At 59.6% G+C, this 16,349-nt stretch overlaps 1 protein-coding gene across 1 annotated transcript; it reads right to left on the reverse strand.

The window, feature by feature from the left end:
- Positions 1 to 2,161: 2,161 nt before the first annotated feature.
- Positions 2,162 to 15,850, reverse strand: PWP2 (PWP2 small subunit processome component). Its single transcript, XM_061167473.1, has 21 exons — positions 15,790 to 15,850; positions 14,408 to 14,520; positions 13,384 to 13,478; positions 13,022 to 13,121; positions 12,248 to 12,391; positions 11,228 to 11,363; positions 10,833 to 11,053; positions 10,487 to 10,630; positions 9,260 to 9,330; positions 8,798 to 8,934; positions 8,328 to 8,476; positions 8,034 to 8,181; positions 7,607 to 7,757; positions 6,837 to 7,017; positions 5,793 to 5,940; positions 5,156 to 5,264; positions 4,619 to 4,684; positions 3,923 to 4,141; positions 3,625 to 3,775; positions 3,408 to 3,482; positions 2,162 to 3,258 (listed from the first exon to the last, which is right to left on the reverse strand). Exons 1-21 carry the CDS (start codon positions 15,805 to 15,807, stop codon positions 3,081 to 3,083), a joined length of 2,754 nt encoding a protein of 917 aa, XP_061023456.1. The 5' UTR covers positions 15,808 to 15,850; the 3' UTR covers positions 2,162 to 3,080.
- Between the last annotated feature and the right edge of the window lie 499 nt (positions 15,851 to 16,349).

The following is a 16,349-nucleotide window of genomic DNA, read 5'->3' on the forward strand; positions in this document are numbered from 1 at the left end:
GATGTACTCTTTTCTCCATATGGAACCAGTCTGTTGTTCCATGTCCGATTCTAATTGTTGCTTCTTGACCTGCACATGGGTTTCTCAGGAGGCAGGTAAGGTGGTCTGGTATTCCCATCTCTTTAAGAATTTTCCAGTTTGTTGTGATCCACACAGTCACCCCTGCAAACAGGCTTGGTTTTCTCTGTATCATTTTCTACGTCATGGGCCTTGTAACTTACAGGGGGTGGTTTTAATCCATGCCTGTCTTTGGGTCATTCCTCAGTCTTCAGGGATGAAGGCAACTACTGCTCTAGCTGCCTCCTGTTGCTAAGGGGTGTAGGCCTAGCAAGGGCTTGGGAAATAAAACAGTTTGACGATGGAGCTGTAGACATTCTCGAGTATTCAAACTGGATTGTTGGAGGGATTGGTATCTACTGGCTCGGGGTTGACAAAGAGGAATAATTTGGTTGCCTGTGGCCTTACGGAGACAAACTTAACATGAAAGTTAAGAATTACAGGCCCAAACAGAGGAATCAATAGTGCTGTGACTAAAGAAGTACCAGCAGATAAAGCCAATTTCACTGAAACTTACAGGAAGGTCCTTATAGAACTCCATGCCTCCAGGGCAGAATCAGCAGGGCTGTGTCCCCAGCTGCCCAGTTGGTGTAGTTCCTTTTTATCGTGGCCACTCGTTGGGCGGTGTCCACATGTAGCAGCAGGTGTGGCAGCCACAGACACCTTGTTCTGCTAGGAGAACTGAGGGTTGCTCTGTTATCCATCACCTCGTTGTCTACACAACTCCCCACTGTCTGTAGTCTAACCGGAGGCTGGTGTTTCAGCCAGTTCCTCCACGGAGGCGGGTAGATCTCCAATAGGCCCCCCTTCCCATGGTGAGCTCGTCCTGGGCTAAGCCAGTGCCCGTGATCATCAACCCTGAGGCCTGCTCCCTTTTTATCTGCTCTCCTGGGTGAAAAATACTTGTCCCGGAGTGACACATTATGACCCTTGTGAGTCAGGCGCCACCTTCTGCTCGCTGTCACTCATCCCAGTAGATGGAGACCAAGTTCAGTTCAGAAGCAAAGGGAAACTATTCTGTAATGAAAGTGAGCAGTGTGAGCTCACACGGGGGAGCGCAGGCTCTGCCCTGAAAGGCTGTATAGGTGACGCTGCTTTACAGGCTGCTCCCAGAGGGAGGGTTGGAGTCGCGGGTCCCGCTGGGCGAGTTGTCAGGCACAGTGACTTTACACTGGGAACTCTAAGTAATTCCTGTCTGGGGACCTGTTACACTTATCTTACTTGAACCCATGCTTGACACTCGATGGGCTCTTGGTAGCCAGCATGTTCTGAGGCTGCCCAGGCAAGTTGGGAGCACCCTGGAAGGCTTGACCATCTTTGGTTTGGGTCAGTTCCTTTGCTAACTCATTTTGGACCCCCCTCTGTGGAATAGATAACAAGCTGTAAGGTTAGCTTTTGGCTGGCACCCACTTGCTACGATGTCCTGGATTGCGGATAACAGCAAGTCTGAGCTCTGTAGGGGGGCATTTGAGTACATCGTTAAGGGAACTGTCTAGTGGTGTGTGCTTTCCTAGCGGCTCAGTGGTACAGAATCTGCCTGACAATGAGGGAGATATAGGTTCAATCACTGGTCTGGAAGGATCCCACTTGTCAGGGGGAAAGTAAGTCACGTGCCTGAACTACCAAGCCTGCCAGCCTAGAGCTTGTGCTCTGCAATAAGACAAGCCACCGCGGTGAGAAGCCTGCGCGCGAGGAAGAGTAGCCCCGCTTGCCACAAGTAGAGAAAGCCCACACGCACAGTGAAGACCCAGTGCCGCCAAAATAAATACGTAAAAATCTGTATAGCCGCTGGTAAGGGAAAGTCAAATTAACACAGGAATTTTGTTTCAGGAGTGATGTCAGGGTAGCCTCTAGAGGAAGGTCGAGGTTACATTACTCGGTCCTCTTTTGATTATTACTGGGGGAGCCTGACGCCTAGATGGGGGTGGGAAGACAGACCCTACACCACTCTTCACTGCCTACTGCTGTAGCGGCTTTTGACAGATTCAGAGGGATTGTGTCTGAATCTTGGTGGGTGACAACCACCAGCAGGGAGAGGGGAGAAAATGGTCTGGCCGAATTCTTTTCAGGACCACGGGGATAGCTTACAGATGAGTTATCTGTGTCTGAACATACATAACCATCCATGTATTTATTTTATAGCTTAAGACCCAATCATGGAAGAGGATCTGATATATTTACAAAAGAAATGATTCCTCTGGAGGTAGCACACACGTTTCACAAGCACATAGAGCACCGCAAGGTGACACACAGTCCCACCCGACATGCAAGAACCTGCTTGCTTCTCTTCCCAGTAAGTCCAGTGACTCCTGGCCACACCTCTGGAGACCTGCACGCTGGGGCCTGTGTCCCGACCCTGGAGGCTGTCACTGCTGAGAGACCAGGCGCCTGGCTGTGGTCTGGACCGCCCTCATGGTAACCCTTTCTGAGGGGCCTTGCGGGATGGAGTCCTCCTTGGAGCTGGCAAGCAGGTCCGACAAGTCTCCCTGGGAAGCCCTTCCAGGCCATCTCCAAACTCAGAGTCCAGCGGATGCTCCCTGCCCCAACCCTGTGCAGAGAGATGGGGCTGGTGGCCAGGCTACCTGCCCAGCTCACCTGTTCGCTGGCATGGAGGTGCCAACACAACAGTCATACCCAGGATACGTTACAAACACTTCAAATTCCGAGATCAGCCTTAATACCTAGCCTTAATACCTATGTTTTAGAAATACATGTCTTTTTCATCCCTAAAATTATCAAAACTTTATATTAAAAATATAAAAATCCTCATACAAAGTTTGCATCTACACACGTTGGCCCATTAGCCTCTTTGCAAGGTGTTTGAATGGCAGATGCTCCTGGGCCCTGAGTGCTGAGCCATGCCTGCCGGGAACCTATCAGCTAGAGCGCTGACCCCAAGGTGGTGTTTGGTGCCTGCCGAGGAGTGAGCCCCAGTGCTGGGGCTCCGGCTCTCCGGGCAGCTGCCCCCTGCGGTGGCGGTCCCTCCTTGCCCAGCGTCTTAACCAGAGCCGTGGGGTGTGGCCCTAGGCCAGCGGCCCGTCCGCCTGCCCAGGCCCTCCCCCAAGCAGGTGCAGACTGTCATCGTCGTCCTCAGATGCGTCTGCCTCCTCCTCGCTGCCTGGCAGCTCTAAGGGCCGCTTCAGGCCCCGCTGCTTCGAGACGGCCAGCGCGTACTGCAGGTTGTAGCGGTTCCAGTCACAGCTGTGAGGACACATGGGACTCAGATGTCAGTGAGACCAATACGGGGGCCCTTTGTGCCCAGGTCTGACAACATGGGGAGCAGCCCTGGCTGGACCAGCCATTGACAGTGAAAGCCCCTCTGCCCCCACCCCCCGGGAGACATCACATACAGTTTGGAGACATCGTCCAAGTGGCGCTGGATGCTCTTCTGAAGGAACTGGACCGCCGGCAGCAGCGTCCCCACTCTGGAAAGAGAAGATCCTCAGTGCGGGCCGCTGCCCAAGGCCCCTGGGACCCGCTCCACGCTGTCCCCCGGTAAAGGCTGCCACCCCCACCCCAACCAGCGGACCCAGTGACCAGACTCCACGGTGAGCAGGCAGGGTGTACCTGGACTTCAGCTTCTGTCCGTGCACCATGAGCAGTTTCTGAGCCCATATGAGGTAGAATTCTAGATGGCGAGACACTTCAAAGGACGAAGCTAAAAATTCCAGCACCTTCTCCACGTACAAGTCAGGCAGGGAGGAGCTTATGATCTCGACTGTGAAGGAAGGACAGCCGTACTCAGACTGCAAAGACCCCGTCAGGAGAGACGCTCTCACAGCTCGTGGCCTCTGCACATGTAGAACCGGCCAGCACGTGTGAACGCAGCCCCCCGCCCCACCCTGCTCCTCCAGCCCAGGCTCACTCTCGTCCCAGGGCACCGCCTCCAGGGTCTCCTGCAGCAGCTTCCTCTCGTTGAGCCGGAAGGCCAGGAGGATGGCCCTGGTGAAGTCCCGCTGGCGCAGTGCCGCCCGGATCCGCGCAGGGGTGACGCTGGTGTCCAGCTCGAACGGGTCGAAGAGCATCTGGGCATCCAAGGAGTAAATGAGGAGCCCCTCAGTGGTAGTGGCCGCCCAGCAGCGCCCTGGAACAATAAGCAGACTTGAGAAAGGCTTCCTGAACATTTATTTCCACTTTCCCCCTTTTTTTGAAGAACAGGTCCTGAACACATCTGGGACCCCAAATGCAAGTGTGGAGGGAGCCTGGGGATGCTGGACCCTCAGGAAGGGGTGCCTGGGCCTCTGTTATGGCCTCTGCGAACCCCAGCCACTGAGACCCTGTCCTGTACCGCCCCCGCCGGACACTCCAGGGGTTGGGGCGGGCAGGAGGCGAGGCCCGAGAGGGATACCACCTTGGGGGGTAGGGGAGCCGCCTGCCTCCGTGCCCCCACGCCAGGCACGTCTGCAGCCACAGCTGCCCTCCAGCAAGGACACAGATGACATCTGACCTCAGGGGGACTGCGGTGCCCAGAGCCAGCCCCGGGAGCAGGGTGACAGGCCCAGAAGCCCTTCGGGACCAAGCCCACCTCTCCCACCCTGAGGACCCGAAGCCCAGGGCTCACCGGTGGGGGAGAAGCGGAGTGAAGTCACCCTGATCTCAGGTTTGAAGTGCCGGGAGCTCATGTCACCTGGGAACAGAGATCCCCCTACTGACAGTGCTGCACACACCTCACCACCCCCCACAAAGGGAGGCCCACGCTGAGAGCCTCAGGTACTGCTTCATGGGTTGCCGGCAGCCTCCACAGGCAAGCCCTCAGTGTGGACACTCCCGTGGGCTCGGACCCAGCCTAGAGCAGCCCCCCTGCTCCTAGGGAAAGCCCTGGCCAGCCCAGGGCTGCCAGGCAGGTGGTTTCAGGCCCCGCACTCCTGACACAAGGCTTCCCCTCTGGCCACCTGGGGGCAGGCACTAGGAGCAAGGCACAGGGCTGGGCACCAGCCAGACGTCCAGCTGCTCACAGGGGCCACCCAGGCCAGGCTCCTGGACGTCAATCGCTAAAGTCTCGACAAGAGAGCAACACGGCTGTCAGCCAGGAAAGCGGCCGGGGAGAGGACAGCCCGCCGTGGCTTGACCGTGGGACACGAGAGAACCCCCTGCTCACCTTTCTTCACGCCCGGCAGTGGGATGGCGACCCCGCCCTCCTCCGCAGCGTCTTGGTCAATGAGTGCCAGGTTGCCGAACTCTGTCATTTTCCTTCGGTTCAAAAATTCCTGAAGGGTGAAACCCAGACGTCCCACTGTGGGAGGTGGGGAGCGGGCACTCATGTGCCCCACCTCCCCCTGCGCCACCAACACGGGGCCCAGTCCTGCCTGGAACCCACACGGGACACAGGGAGCCCGAGACAAGACAGCCTGGGGCCCACAGTCAGGCCTGTGGAAGGCGGGTTCTCGTAACTCAGTGGCTGAACAGAGAGTGCACATGAGCCTGCAAGGGAGATGCACATGGGGAGCCTCTGCCACCACCGGCCTCGGCGTGTCCTGGGGACATGATGAGGACACCCCAGCCCCGACACCTTGGAGGGGTGGGCTGCGGCCGCACGGAGAAGCCCCTCACCTGGCACAAGGGCCAGGACGCGTGAACCCAGGCAAGCACACCTTTCTGGAGGGTCCCCAGGTTGCCTGTGGGGCCAGGGTGTGAGGAGACCTCCAGGTGAAGCCGGACATCTCTGGGGACCACGGAGCCGGAGGATCCCACCCGGGGATCCCTGGGGCCCTGCAGCACCCCTGGAGCTCACTCACCTCCATGGCGTCCAGAGATAGGTTGCAGGAAATCTCGAACTTCTTCCTGAGAATCTGCTCCCTGACGTGATAGATGCACACGAACTTGGACATCCCTCCCGCCAAGATGCTCTGGCCGTCCGCGGAGTAGCACAGAGTGGTGAAGGCCCTGGGCAGAGGGCGTGCAGGCTTAGTCACTACCCAGAGGGCAAATGGCCCCCACCCCCTCCAGGGCTCCTGCCCAAACCCTGCGGCCCCATCACCCGGCTCCCTGTGGGCAGCATGACCCCTGGAGGATGTCAAGGACCACAGGGCTGCATCAGGGCGCTTCCACCTGAAGTCAGCACGGAGACGGGTCAGTCCGCCCACCACCCCCATAGCAACTATGTACAGGACCAGAGCTCAGGCCTGCGCTGCCCTGGCTGGCTCCCAGGACTTGAGACGGCAACCTGGGGTTTGGCCAAGGATTCTCAGATATGACACAAAGAGCTCAAGTGACCAAAAAAAAAAAAAACCAAGTGGGCCTTCGTCACAATTAAAATCGTTTATGCTTCACATTAACGTTCAGGAGAGAAAGTGGAGAGAAGCCACAAGGGGAGGAGGTATCTGCAGATCGTGTATTTGATGAGGCCTTGTATCTCAAGTCTGCAAACAGCCCACACACGGATGGCCCGTCAGCCGACAAGCAGATGCCCAGAAAGACCAGTGCGCAGGGGACGCCAAGCCCCAGGCATGGCTACACCGCCCCGCCCCAGCCCCCGCCCACCCCTCAGCGCAGCTGTGACTGTAAAACAGAGTGAAGAGCACTGCTCATGATGTGGGGAAACCGGAATCCCCTGCCCTGGGTGGGTGTAAACAGTGCAGGCTCTTTGAAAAATGGCCTGCAAGGCAGTAGACTGCCAGGGATGCACCCCTGAACCTGATAACAGGACCCACAAACACTCATCCTCAGGGTGTGAGGACATGGACACCAGTCAACCCACATGGACCCCAGGACAACCCACTCCCTCTGGGGTCCCAGCCAGGGAGCCCCCAGGCTCTGGGACACACCCGCCGGGCACTCACTTCCCCTTGGCTGAGTGCTTGGCGGTGATCTTGTCCAGCTCCTTCCTGCCTGTCTTGAGGTCGTGCCTGCCCTCGATGGAGCCCGTCTGCACTGCGTTCTCAGGGTCCCAGAAGGTGATCTGTGAGTTCAGTGTGGCCACAGCCAGCTCGGCACCGTCAGGGCGAAAGGTCACGGCCAGAGCTAAGAAGAGACGTGCAATCAGGGCCGGGGAAAACCCTGGGCTCCAGCCCTTGGGCCACTCTGCCCTGCGCTTAGCCTGGCACCCTGAGGGTCTGGGGGCCGCAGGACCCACATAAGCATGACCGAGCCGGGCAGCCTGGTGACGGAGTCCGGGCAGGAGGCGCCACGTGGAGGCCATGGGCAGGCTAGAAACAGACTAGCTGGAGGCAGGCTCAGTACAGGGGCCCCGGGAAGATGCAGGGCCCAACGGCTAACAGCCTGAATGAGAGCCGTGTGGGGTAGCAGGAAGCCTAGACCACCGCAGACTGAGGGCCCCGGGGCCGACGACTGGGTTCTGTGAAGGCTGGGCATGGGCAGGCGGTGGGGTCAGGCCTCGCTCCCGGGAATGGGAGGGAAGCCTGCTGCAGCAGGGCCCTCGCTAGCTCGCTCACTCTGCTGGGGCGCCTGACGCCAAGCCACACGACTGGGCTGCCAACCCCAACAGCCCATGAAACTCTGGGGCCACCAGTCCTGACAGCCCATGCGCTCGGGACCCTGGGTTTATCCAAGCACGTGACTGAGAATGGGCCTTCCCCCAGGTGCCACTCACCGTCAGAGGTGAGGGCCAGAGTCTCTGTGGTCCTCCAGCTGTCCGCCATGTCCCACAGACGCACCGTCCTGTCCCAGGAGGCGCTGGCCAGGACTGACTTCGTGGGGTTAAAACACAGTCCGCTGATGGGCCCCTCGTGGCCGGACAAAACCTGTGGCCCATCAGAAGAGAGCTCTGAGGACCTGAGACCCTCCGGGGCCCTCCACCCTGGCGCCGGACCCGCCTCCTGGATGCTGGTGTGCAGAGGCCGCGGCCCCTGGGCTGGGGGTGAGGGAACCCCACCTTGGAAGGGCCAGGGAGTGGAGCTTGCCAGGAAATGCATGTAAACGGTGCCACCCGTGCCGGGCGTGACCCTGTCCCCCACCTGTCTCGCGTCAGCAAGGCCCCCTCCCCACACCCTGGCCCCTCCCAGACTTGGGGCCCTTACATCAAGGAGCCGGCCCGTCTGCATAGACCAGATGAAGACCTCGAAAGAGTCCTGTGCCCCAGCAGAGACGATCTCCCCGCTCGAGTCCACAGCCACGCAGGAGAACTGGGTGGGGCGCGGGGATGTGAAGGTGCGGAAGTTCCGGTACCTGTGGGAGGACGGCCCAGTTGGGGCAGTTCCGGGGCTGCAGGCCCTCACCCGTGTCTTCCTGACAAGCTCCGACCCCTTGACCTTGCTCTCACAGCCCAGAGCTCAGGGGGAGCCTACAGAGCCAAGGTCCCCATAGGAAGTCACCTGTGAAGATCGAAGGCGCGCACAGTCCCGTCCATGGAGGAGGTCACGATGACGTAGCCGGTGGTGGTGAAGGTCACGCCGGTGACTCCACTTGAGTGTTCCGTGAAAGTGACAAAGCAGAAGCCGCTGAGGGTGTTCCACACCTTGACCTGTGCAGGGAGGCCACGGCTCAGGACAGCCCACGTGGGTGCCCCGGTGAGTGAGGACTAGGGGATGCAGGGGGGCCTCCCGCGTCAGAGCAGCTGCTGGCAGCACAGACCCAAGCGTGTACAGAAAATCAAGTCAGGAAGGGAAACAGACGCTGTAAGGCTCTTCATTCTGACCCCAGAGAGCCTGTGAATGGCTTCTCAGGAGCGCAGGTGGGGCCCTGCTATCGGGGCCAGGCCATCAGTGCGGCACCCCCTCAGCCAATCAGCAGAAGAGAGACAGGAAGGGGACCCCCCCACCCAGACGGGATGCAGCCAGCGCACCTTGCCATCGTCCCCGCCGGTCACAATGTACTGCCCATCAGGGGAGTAGGCCAGGGACACCATGCTGTTGAAGTGACCCTGCTGCTTGAGCACGTAGGACTCGCTCTGCCACTCCCACACCAGCAGCTGGCCCAAGCCTGTGGGGCACACAGGACTGCTCGTGACCCCCGTTTCCCATCTGGGCCTGGACACGGGGACCCAGAGCGGACCCAGAGCCAGCCTCCCACATCGCCTCCAGAGGCCGGGGCCACAGGCTAAGAGTTCCAGGCGGCAACGGGACTCAGGACTCAGAGAAGCCTTTGTTCTCAAGGTTTCATCGGCTGCTTCTTCACAGTGAGCCAGCAGCCTGCCAGCCTGGCCCCGGAGCCTCAGGAGCGGGGTGGGGCAGGGCAGGAGAGGCAGCTCCTGCCTCTCCCGGGGAGGAGGAGCTCCACTTGGGACCTCACACACCCAGGCACCAACCTGAGCACCCGAAGGCGATCCAGTCCCCAGAGCTGTTGATGGCGACAGACGCAACCCTCTGATCTGAGATGCTGGGGAGACACACAGGACCCGGTCAGCACAGCGAGGCCTCCGCCCCACCCCAGGGTGGCTGCTCGAGCCAGGACGGGGCCAGGTCTCCTGGCTGGCGGCACCCACCTCTTCCCCAGCCGGGTACTGTGTTTATTTCACTCAGAACAGAAAACCCAGAGCTTCTGCACCCCATGTTCAAACACTCAGAGCTTTGTGGCTTCGTGAAACCAACACTAAGGTTTCCTCCCCATTCCAAAGATACAGGAGGGAAAATGAAAACAAGATAAGAACATGACCCGCACACACCACCCCGTGACTCAGGGTGGGAGCGGCACGTCTGAGATGGAGGGTGGCAGAGCACCCCAAACCCCTCCAACCCAGGATGGAGTGGGGGATGGGTGTCCTGGGAAGCCAACTATGCAGCTGGTCAGGCCTCCCAGTCCTTCCACAGCCCTCGGTCCTGGCAGGCATGGTGTGGCTTCCACCCATCCTGCCCGCCTGGCAGATGGAGAGCACATGTGTACACACGACCACACACACAAGTATATGACTACACACACAGGTACACGACTGTACACACATGTGTACACAACAGCACACACAGGTACACGACCGCACACACAGGTACACGATCGCATACACACACAGGTAGACGACCGCGCACACACGTGTACACAACTGCACACACACACACACAGGTACATGACCACACACACACAGGTTGACCACACACACAGGTACACAATCGCATATACACACAGGTACACAACCGCACACACACAGGTACACAACCGCACACACACGTGTACACAACTGCACACACACACACACAGGTACATGACCGCATACACAGGTACACAATTGCATATATACACAGGTCCACGACTGCACACACGCAGGTACACAACCACCCACACAGAGGTACACAACCACACAAACACAGGTAGATGACCGCACACACATGTGTACACAACTGCATGCACACACAGGTACACGACCGCACACACACGTGTACACAACTGCATGCACACACAGGTACACAACTGCACACACGCAGGTACACGACCGCACACACGCAGGTACACGACCACCCACACAGAAGTACACAACCACACACAGGTACACGACTGCACACACACGTGTACACAACTGCGCACACACAGCAGAGGCGCTGACCTCAGCGAGTGGATGAGGTTGAACTCTGGGAGCTCATGAAGGTGGAAGATTCCAGAAGCAAAACCAGTGACCAAGAGGTGGACCTTCTTGTGATATGTAGCAGCCGTCAGATTGTTAAAATCTCCTTCTTTGTTGAAAAAGTACCTAAACAGATAGGGACACAAGAACTGTGGGAGAAAGACCAGAGAGCCCGGCTGGTCCCACACACTCACCCCAGCCTCCACCCCGGACCCCCAGGGCAGGCGGAGACCCCAGCTCCCCAGGGCAGGCGGAGGACAGCAGGTTGGTGCTGCCCTGCAGTGCCCCCGGTCCTCACCCCCCGCCCCGGTGCGGGACGGGCACCTACTTGGCCAGCCGTGAGTACTTCACTTTCCCCTGCTGCTCCTCCGCGGCCGGTGTGGCCTTCCCACGGATGGTGGTCTCCCTCTCTGCCTCCTCCTCCTCCTCCTCCTCCTCCCTCTGCAGCAGGTCTGCCTTCCAGCCTGTGGGGGCCTTCAGCCTCAGGTCTTCAGGAAGGGTGTCGCACTGCCACACGCACAGGGCGCCATCCTGGCTGAGCGTGTACAGCTGCAGAGGAAGACGTGTGAGCCCGGGTGGGTTCCCCAGCCCCCAGCCCACACCGGCCCAGGCCACGGGGACAAGAACGTGGCCCCGTGCTGCTGAAGCTCGTCTGACTGCCATGGCCCCCCACGTCCCAGGGGAGGGCCCAGCGCCCCGCTCGAGGCTGCAATGGGGACGTACGTCCAGGCTGCTGGCCTCGAAGAAGCAGGCCACGATGGCATCCTTGTGTCCCCCCAGCGCGTAGTAGATGAGGTTGTCCCAGCGCTCGGCCCCAAACACCCATGTGGACATGTCTCTGCTCCCGACTGCAAAGCACCTGGGGGACAGGGGGTCACAGCTCGGCCTGGGTTCACAGGTGTCCACCTTCCACAGTGTCCCCGGGGCACAGGGGTGACGCCTGAGGTTGGCTCGGGTCTGCATCCCCCCTGGGTGGAGGCTGGGTCCACCCATGCTTCTCCCAGGGCCAGGAGCCTCACTGCACCTGTGTCGCTGCCCCTCATTGCAAAAGTCTCTCATAGGGATGGCCCAGGGGAGCCCAAGGACCAACCACTGAGCCCAGCGGAGGGCTGCCTGAGGGACCCTGTGCCTCCCATCTCCCTGACCCCAATCGGAACCAACTGTGCTCGTGGCAGGAGGAGAGCCAGAAGTGGGCCCACGCCATGCAGAAGGGCATGACCTCTTGGCTGTGACAGCCCACAGCCCCCCAGCGTCTCCCACAGACACAGTGTTAGCCTGGGGCTGTGTTTCTGCACTGAAGCCCAGAGAACATGGGAATAGTTGGCCTGGCCTACAAAGTGGCAGCCACCTCCAGCCATGCCCTCCGTTCCCTCCCCCCCACTGGACACAGGGCAGCAGACACAGCCCCTGGGACACCTTTGGGGACAGCTTGGGGAGGGCACTGCCCGGGCAGCCGACTGGGAGATGCTGCCAGCACTCCCGCCGCCCACGGCTGCTCTGGAAGCTGCGCATGCTGGCTCAGGTGGCCCTCACTCTGGGCCATGCTTCGCTCTGCTCTCCAGTGACCAGGGCCAGGCAGACCTGACTCAGACTCAAGAGCCAGGCCTGCGTCCAACCCACCCGTGAGGCTTGTAAGAGGCCATGTGAAAGAGAGCCGGGGACGTGACAAGTCACCCCACATGATGAGACACTGTTCACAGGTGCCCCCTCCAGCCCCTCCTATGTCCAGCACCCCTGCCTCACCGGGAATCGTCTGTCCAGTCAATGCACGTGGTCTCGTCATAAGGCCCAAAGTAGGTTTTGTCCAGGACAAATGCGTTGAATTCCCGCTTCCTCCCAGGCGCATGGTACATCTGAGCAAGGTTGCCTTTCGTGATGACGAATTTCCTGCCGTGGAAACGGGTGTCGTCAACATCCGACACCAGGGCAGGTCCTGAGCCCAGTTCAGAGCTCCGGAGACGGCATGTCTCCTGCCGCGAGGCCAGCTTCCCACGGGAGGCAAACCTGGGGCCCTAACCCTCACCCTGCCTCTCACCGGCCCTGAGTCCCCTCTCCTCTGGGTGGACACTCGGAGAAGAAGTGGACAGACTCTAGGTCACACCACACTTCTGCCCTGGAGCAGACGCCCCTTCAGGCCCTCCCACCAGCCTGGGAGGTGGTCGCCAAGGTCAGGACAAACTCGGACGGCCCCGGCCCAGGACGCCCTCTACTGGGTTTCAGGGTGTGGACACGGAGCCGGGGCTCACAGCTGACCACTGGAGCACCTCCTGCCCAACATGGCCAGGTTGGCCCAGGTGTGAGCAGCCTGAGATCGAGCCCCCTTTCCTGCAGTCCAAGAACAGGCCAGGTCTGGCCACATCATCCTCATGGTGGACGTCAGGGCAAGGGGCCAGTGCCACCCAACATCATGGCTCCTTCATGGCTCAGGGGCCGTCTGCGGCTGGGATGGTGGGCAATCCGAGCCCACCACATGAGTAATGCAGCTCCACGGCTCCCACCCCGCCCGCAGACGCGTACCTGCCATCGGGGGAGAAGGAGACGCTGTGCACGGCACCCTTGAAGTGGAAGTGGTGCAGCACAGACCGGCACACCAGGCTGACCAGCAGCGCATTGCCCCCTGAGGGAAGGGAGAGCAGAGTGAGGCTCCGCACATGGCACGCACGCACCAGGCCTTGAAGGCAGGCCCTGGGCCCTGCGGTGTGGGCAGCACACCGCCAGGGAGGATGCCCCACACGCCTAACCCGAGGCCCACCCAGGCCCAGACACAGAAGCCGCTGAGGCAGTGGAGGGACTATGTGGGCCTCAACCCCCAAGGGTCTCAGTGGTGGCCTCTAGTCATCTGGACACCCCCACACCTGCCCCCCAGTCAAGGCAGTTACCTTCATCAACAATGATGGCCAGGCGGCCGTCCGGGGACAGCCCCACACACTTGATGTTGTAGCGAGTGGCCAGGGGCAGGGTGTTGGACTTGTTGCTAGGAGACAAAAACCAGAGCTGAGCCGCTATGCTCGTGACATCGGGCGAGGGACAGGAGGCGGGGGCAGGCCAGCCTGGACCAGCAGCCCTCACCCCTGCACAAAACACATAAAAACCTTAAAAATGGGTTTTGAGCATGTCAGTTCTGCTTCTAGGGCCTCATCCCAAAATGACTGTATGCAAATATACAGTCAGGAAACTGGAAACGACCAAGCTGCCCAATAAGAGGGTAAGCCCAGGGACAGCACACCCAGTAAGGCCTTCTGCAGGAATGTAAAAATGTGGTCATGGAAAACTAAGTAAAGATAAATAACCACTGGATCACACTCTAATTCTGTCCTTTATCGTATCACTTTCCAGTTCTTCTTCAGCAGCCATGAGGCCTCGACCTTGGAGTGCCCCTGCCCCATGTCACTTAAACAGCTGACACCAGCAATGACCTGCGAGGAACTGGCCCTGCACTTTAGGAAACAACTCACAAGCAAGTACTATGGCCCCATTTTATAGATGCAAAAACTGAGGCATGCAGAGATCCAGGCAGCCTCTGCAACAGGAGGGTCTCACCCCGGCCACACACGTCTGAGAAGACAGGAACAGAGTCACGTGCGTGCTCAGTGGAGACAGAGTGAACCTGAGCGTGCTGGCCAGGCAGCAGTCCAGGGCTGGTCCCATGCCCAGGCATCCTCTACCAGATATTTCAGCCAAGTGATGCAACCTCAATACACAGGGTCCAGCAGAGAGGTTAGAAGGGAGGAACCAGGACCCCTACAGCCAGTCCCACTGCTGAACCATCGGCACTACGTGAATCTGCAGGCCCCTCTTGGGCTGTCTCAAGTAAAAGGTGTGCTTTAGACAGGTGAGGAAAACACTGTTTTTACCTGCAAACCACAAGGATCACTATTGCTAAGATCATTTTAGCATACTTACTTTTTCAAGTCGAACACAGTAACTCTGTTTCCCACAGGGCTGATAACTGAATTCCCATCACAGGTAAAATTTAAGTTTCCACACCGATAGACTGTCCCCAGCAAATTTGAAAACTGAAAAGAAAACAAAACTGTCTTTATTATGTAAAGAAAATACAACTCTTGGAAACGACAAAGCGAGGCTTCTGGTCAAGGAGATGGTGCAGACTCTCCAGGCTCCCTCATTATTCCCGGGGTCCCTCGAGCCACCCCCCTCCTCCCAGGACAGTTCCTGGGCACCTCTCAATCCAGCCCTGAGCAGGAGAGAATACATAAGCCCAGTCCCCAGGGTCTCCGAGCTTCTGCTGGGGTGGACAAAGGGCAGGGTCCGCGCAGGGATGCCTCCAGATAGGAGGTGTCTGCTGGAGGGCGGGGAGGACAGGACCCGTGCTGCAGGAAGAGAACTGCGGACGGAACAGACGGAACAGCCTTCTGACTGCATGTGGGGTTCAAGGCTTCCTGACAGCTGGCAGAAAGCTTCCTAGCCTGCTGGCAGCCCATCCGTTCAATCATTCATTCAACCATCAACCACCTGCAGGACCCACGACCTGTGTGTGGACCACTGAGACAGGAGGACTCTCCAAGGAGCATCTGGAGCTGCAGGCGGGCAGGGCCCTGGGAACCCCAGGAGGCTACGGGGACTGGAGAGCTGGGGATGGAAGCCACCCCGAGAGGAGCTGGATGGGGGAGGTTGGGGTCACAGTGGGGGAGCATTCTAAGCAGGAAGACCAGATGGGGTAGGGGCAGCGTATGTGTGAGGTGGACCTGAGGAAGCTCCCGCCGAGGCTAGGGCCAAGCCAAGCCTGGGACGTGAGGAGCTGGGACCTGACAGAGAGAGAAAGGCTGGAAACGACAAACCTGCGGAGGAACAGCCTTCAGGGCAGTGGCAGCAGCGGGCAGGGCCACGCAAACGCTCACGGCTCCAAACACACAGGTGGCCCGCTGTGCCAAGGGGCCCGAGACGCGGGGAAGATACAGAAGCGCGTCCGGTGAGCTCGGCACCCGGCTCCCGCCCTCTGCCCCCGCGTCCTCCCCACGGCGCGAGCTGCGGAGCCTAGGAACCAGGACTTCCGTCCGGGCTGGCTTCCGCTGCCCCGCTCGGATCTCGGCGTGACCCTCCCTCAGCGCTCCGCTCTTTTCGTCTGCGCGCGCCGCTCCGTCCCAGTCCGGGGCTGGGCGGCCCCAGGCCGGGCCTCTCTCAGGCTGCCGGGTAAGGAGCAGGTCGGTGGTGCCTGACCCAGTCAACCCAGGCCCAGCTCCCTGGCCCTGAGGGAGCAGTCTCGAGGAGCGACTCTATCCGGACCCCGAGTTAAGAACCCCTCACCACCCCTGGCCCGCGCTCACCCTGTATGCGAACTTCATCCCGGCAGCCACACGTGTGTTGCTTGCAGTCTCTGCGCCCCACCCCTCGGCCCGCAGCAAGCACTTCCGGGATGGGAGCGCGGTCACACGCCACAGCGCCCCCTCAAGGCCTGGAGGAGCGGCGCCGCCCGAGCTTGGGTCCCAGCCAGCCGGCCCCGCCCCTAGAGTGGCTTCCTGGCTGCAGGTCCAGCCCCGGAGGTGAAGCCCCACCCACCGACCCCGCCCCCAAGCGCGGGTTCTTTGCAGCCAGCACGGTCCCAAGGCGGCTCCGCACCCCGCAGGTCAGGCTCAGGTCCTCTTGGGCTTGGGGTGGGTTGCCCGGCTGCTTTGACAAATCATTCCAGCACCATAGAGGGCGAGATCCGATCCGATCGTCCGATCCTACGCTTATTTATTTAAAAGCTCTAAGTCATTAAGTAGGGGCCAAAACAGCAAGACTAAGGAAACGGAAAACCTTTTCCGAAGAAAAGAAATCGTATTAGTGAAGCCTCCAAATATGACAGAGGCAGTTACCTTGTCAGACTGTTGTTAAGGGGCCAAGT

Source organism: Dama dama, chromosome 19 (genome assembly GCF_033118175.1).
Source record: "Dama dama isolate Ldn47 chromosome 19, ASM3311817v1, whole genome shotgun sequence".
NCBI lineage: Eukaryota > Metazoa > Chordata > Mammalia > Artiodactyla > Cervidae > Dama > Dama dama.

Excerpts from the sequence above, each read along its gene's own strand:
- PWP2 (XM_061167473.1), bottom strand. Across the intron at positions 4,685-5,155 it reads ACTGCCGGGCGTGAAGAAAG|GTGACATGAGCTCCCGGCAC; the intron begins GTGAGCAGGGGG and ends CTCTGTTCCCAG. Across the intron at positions 3,776-3,922 it reads GGCGGTGCCCTGGGACGAGA|TCGAGATCATAAGCTCCTCC; the intron begins GTGAGCCTGGGC and ends CTTCCTTCACAG.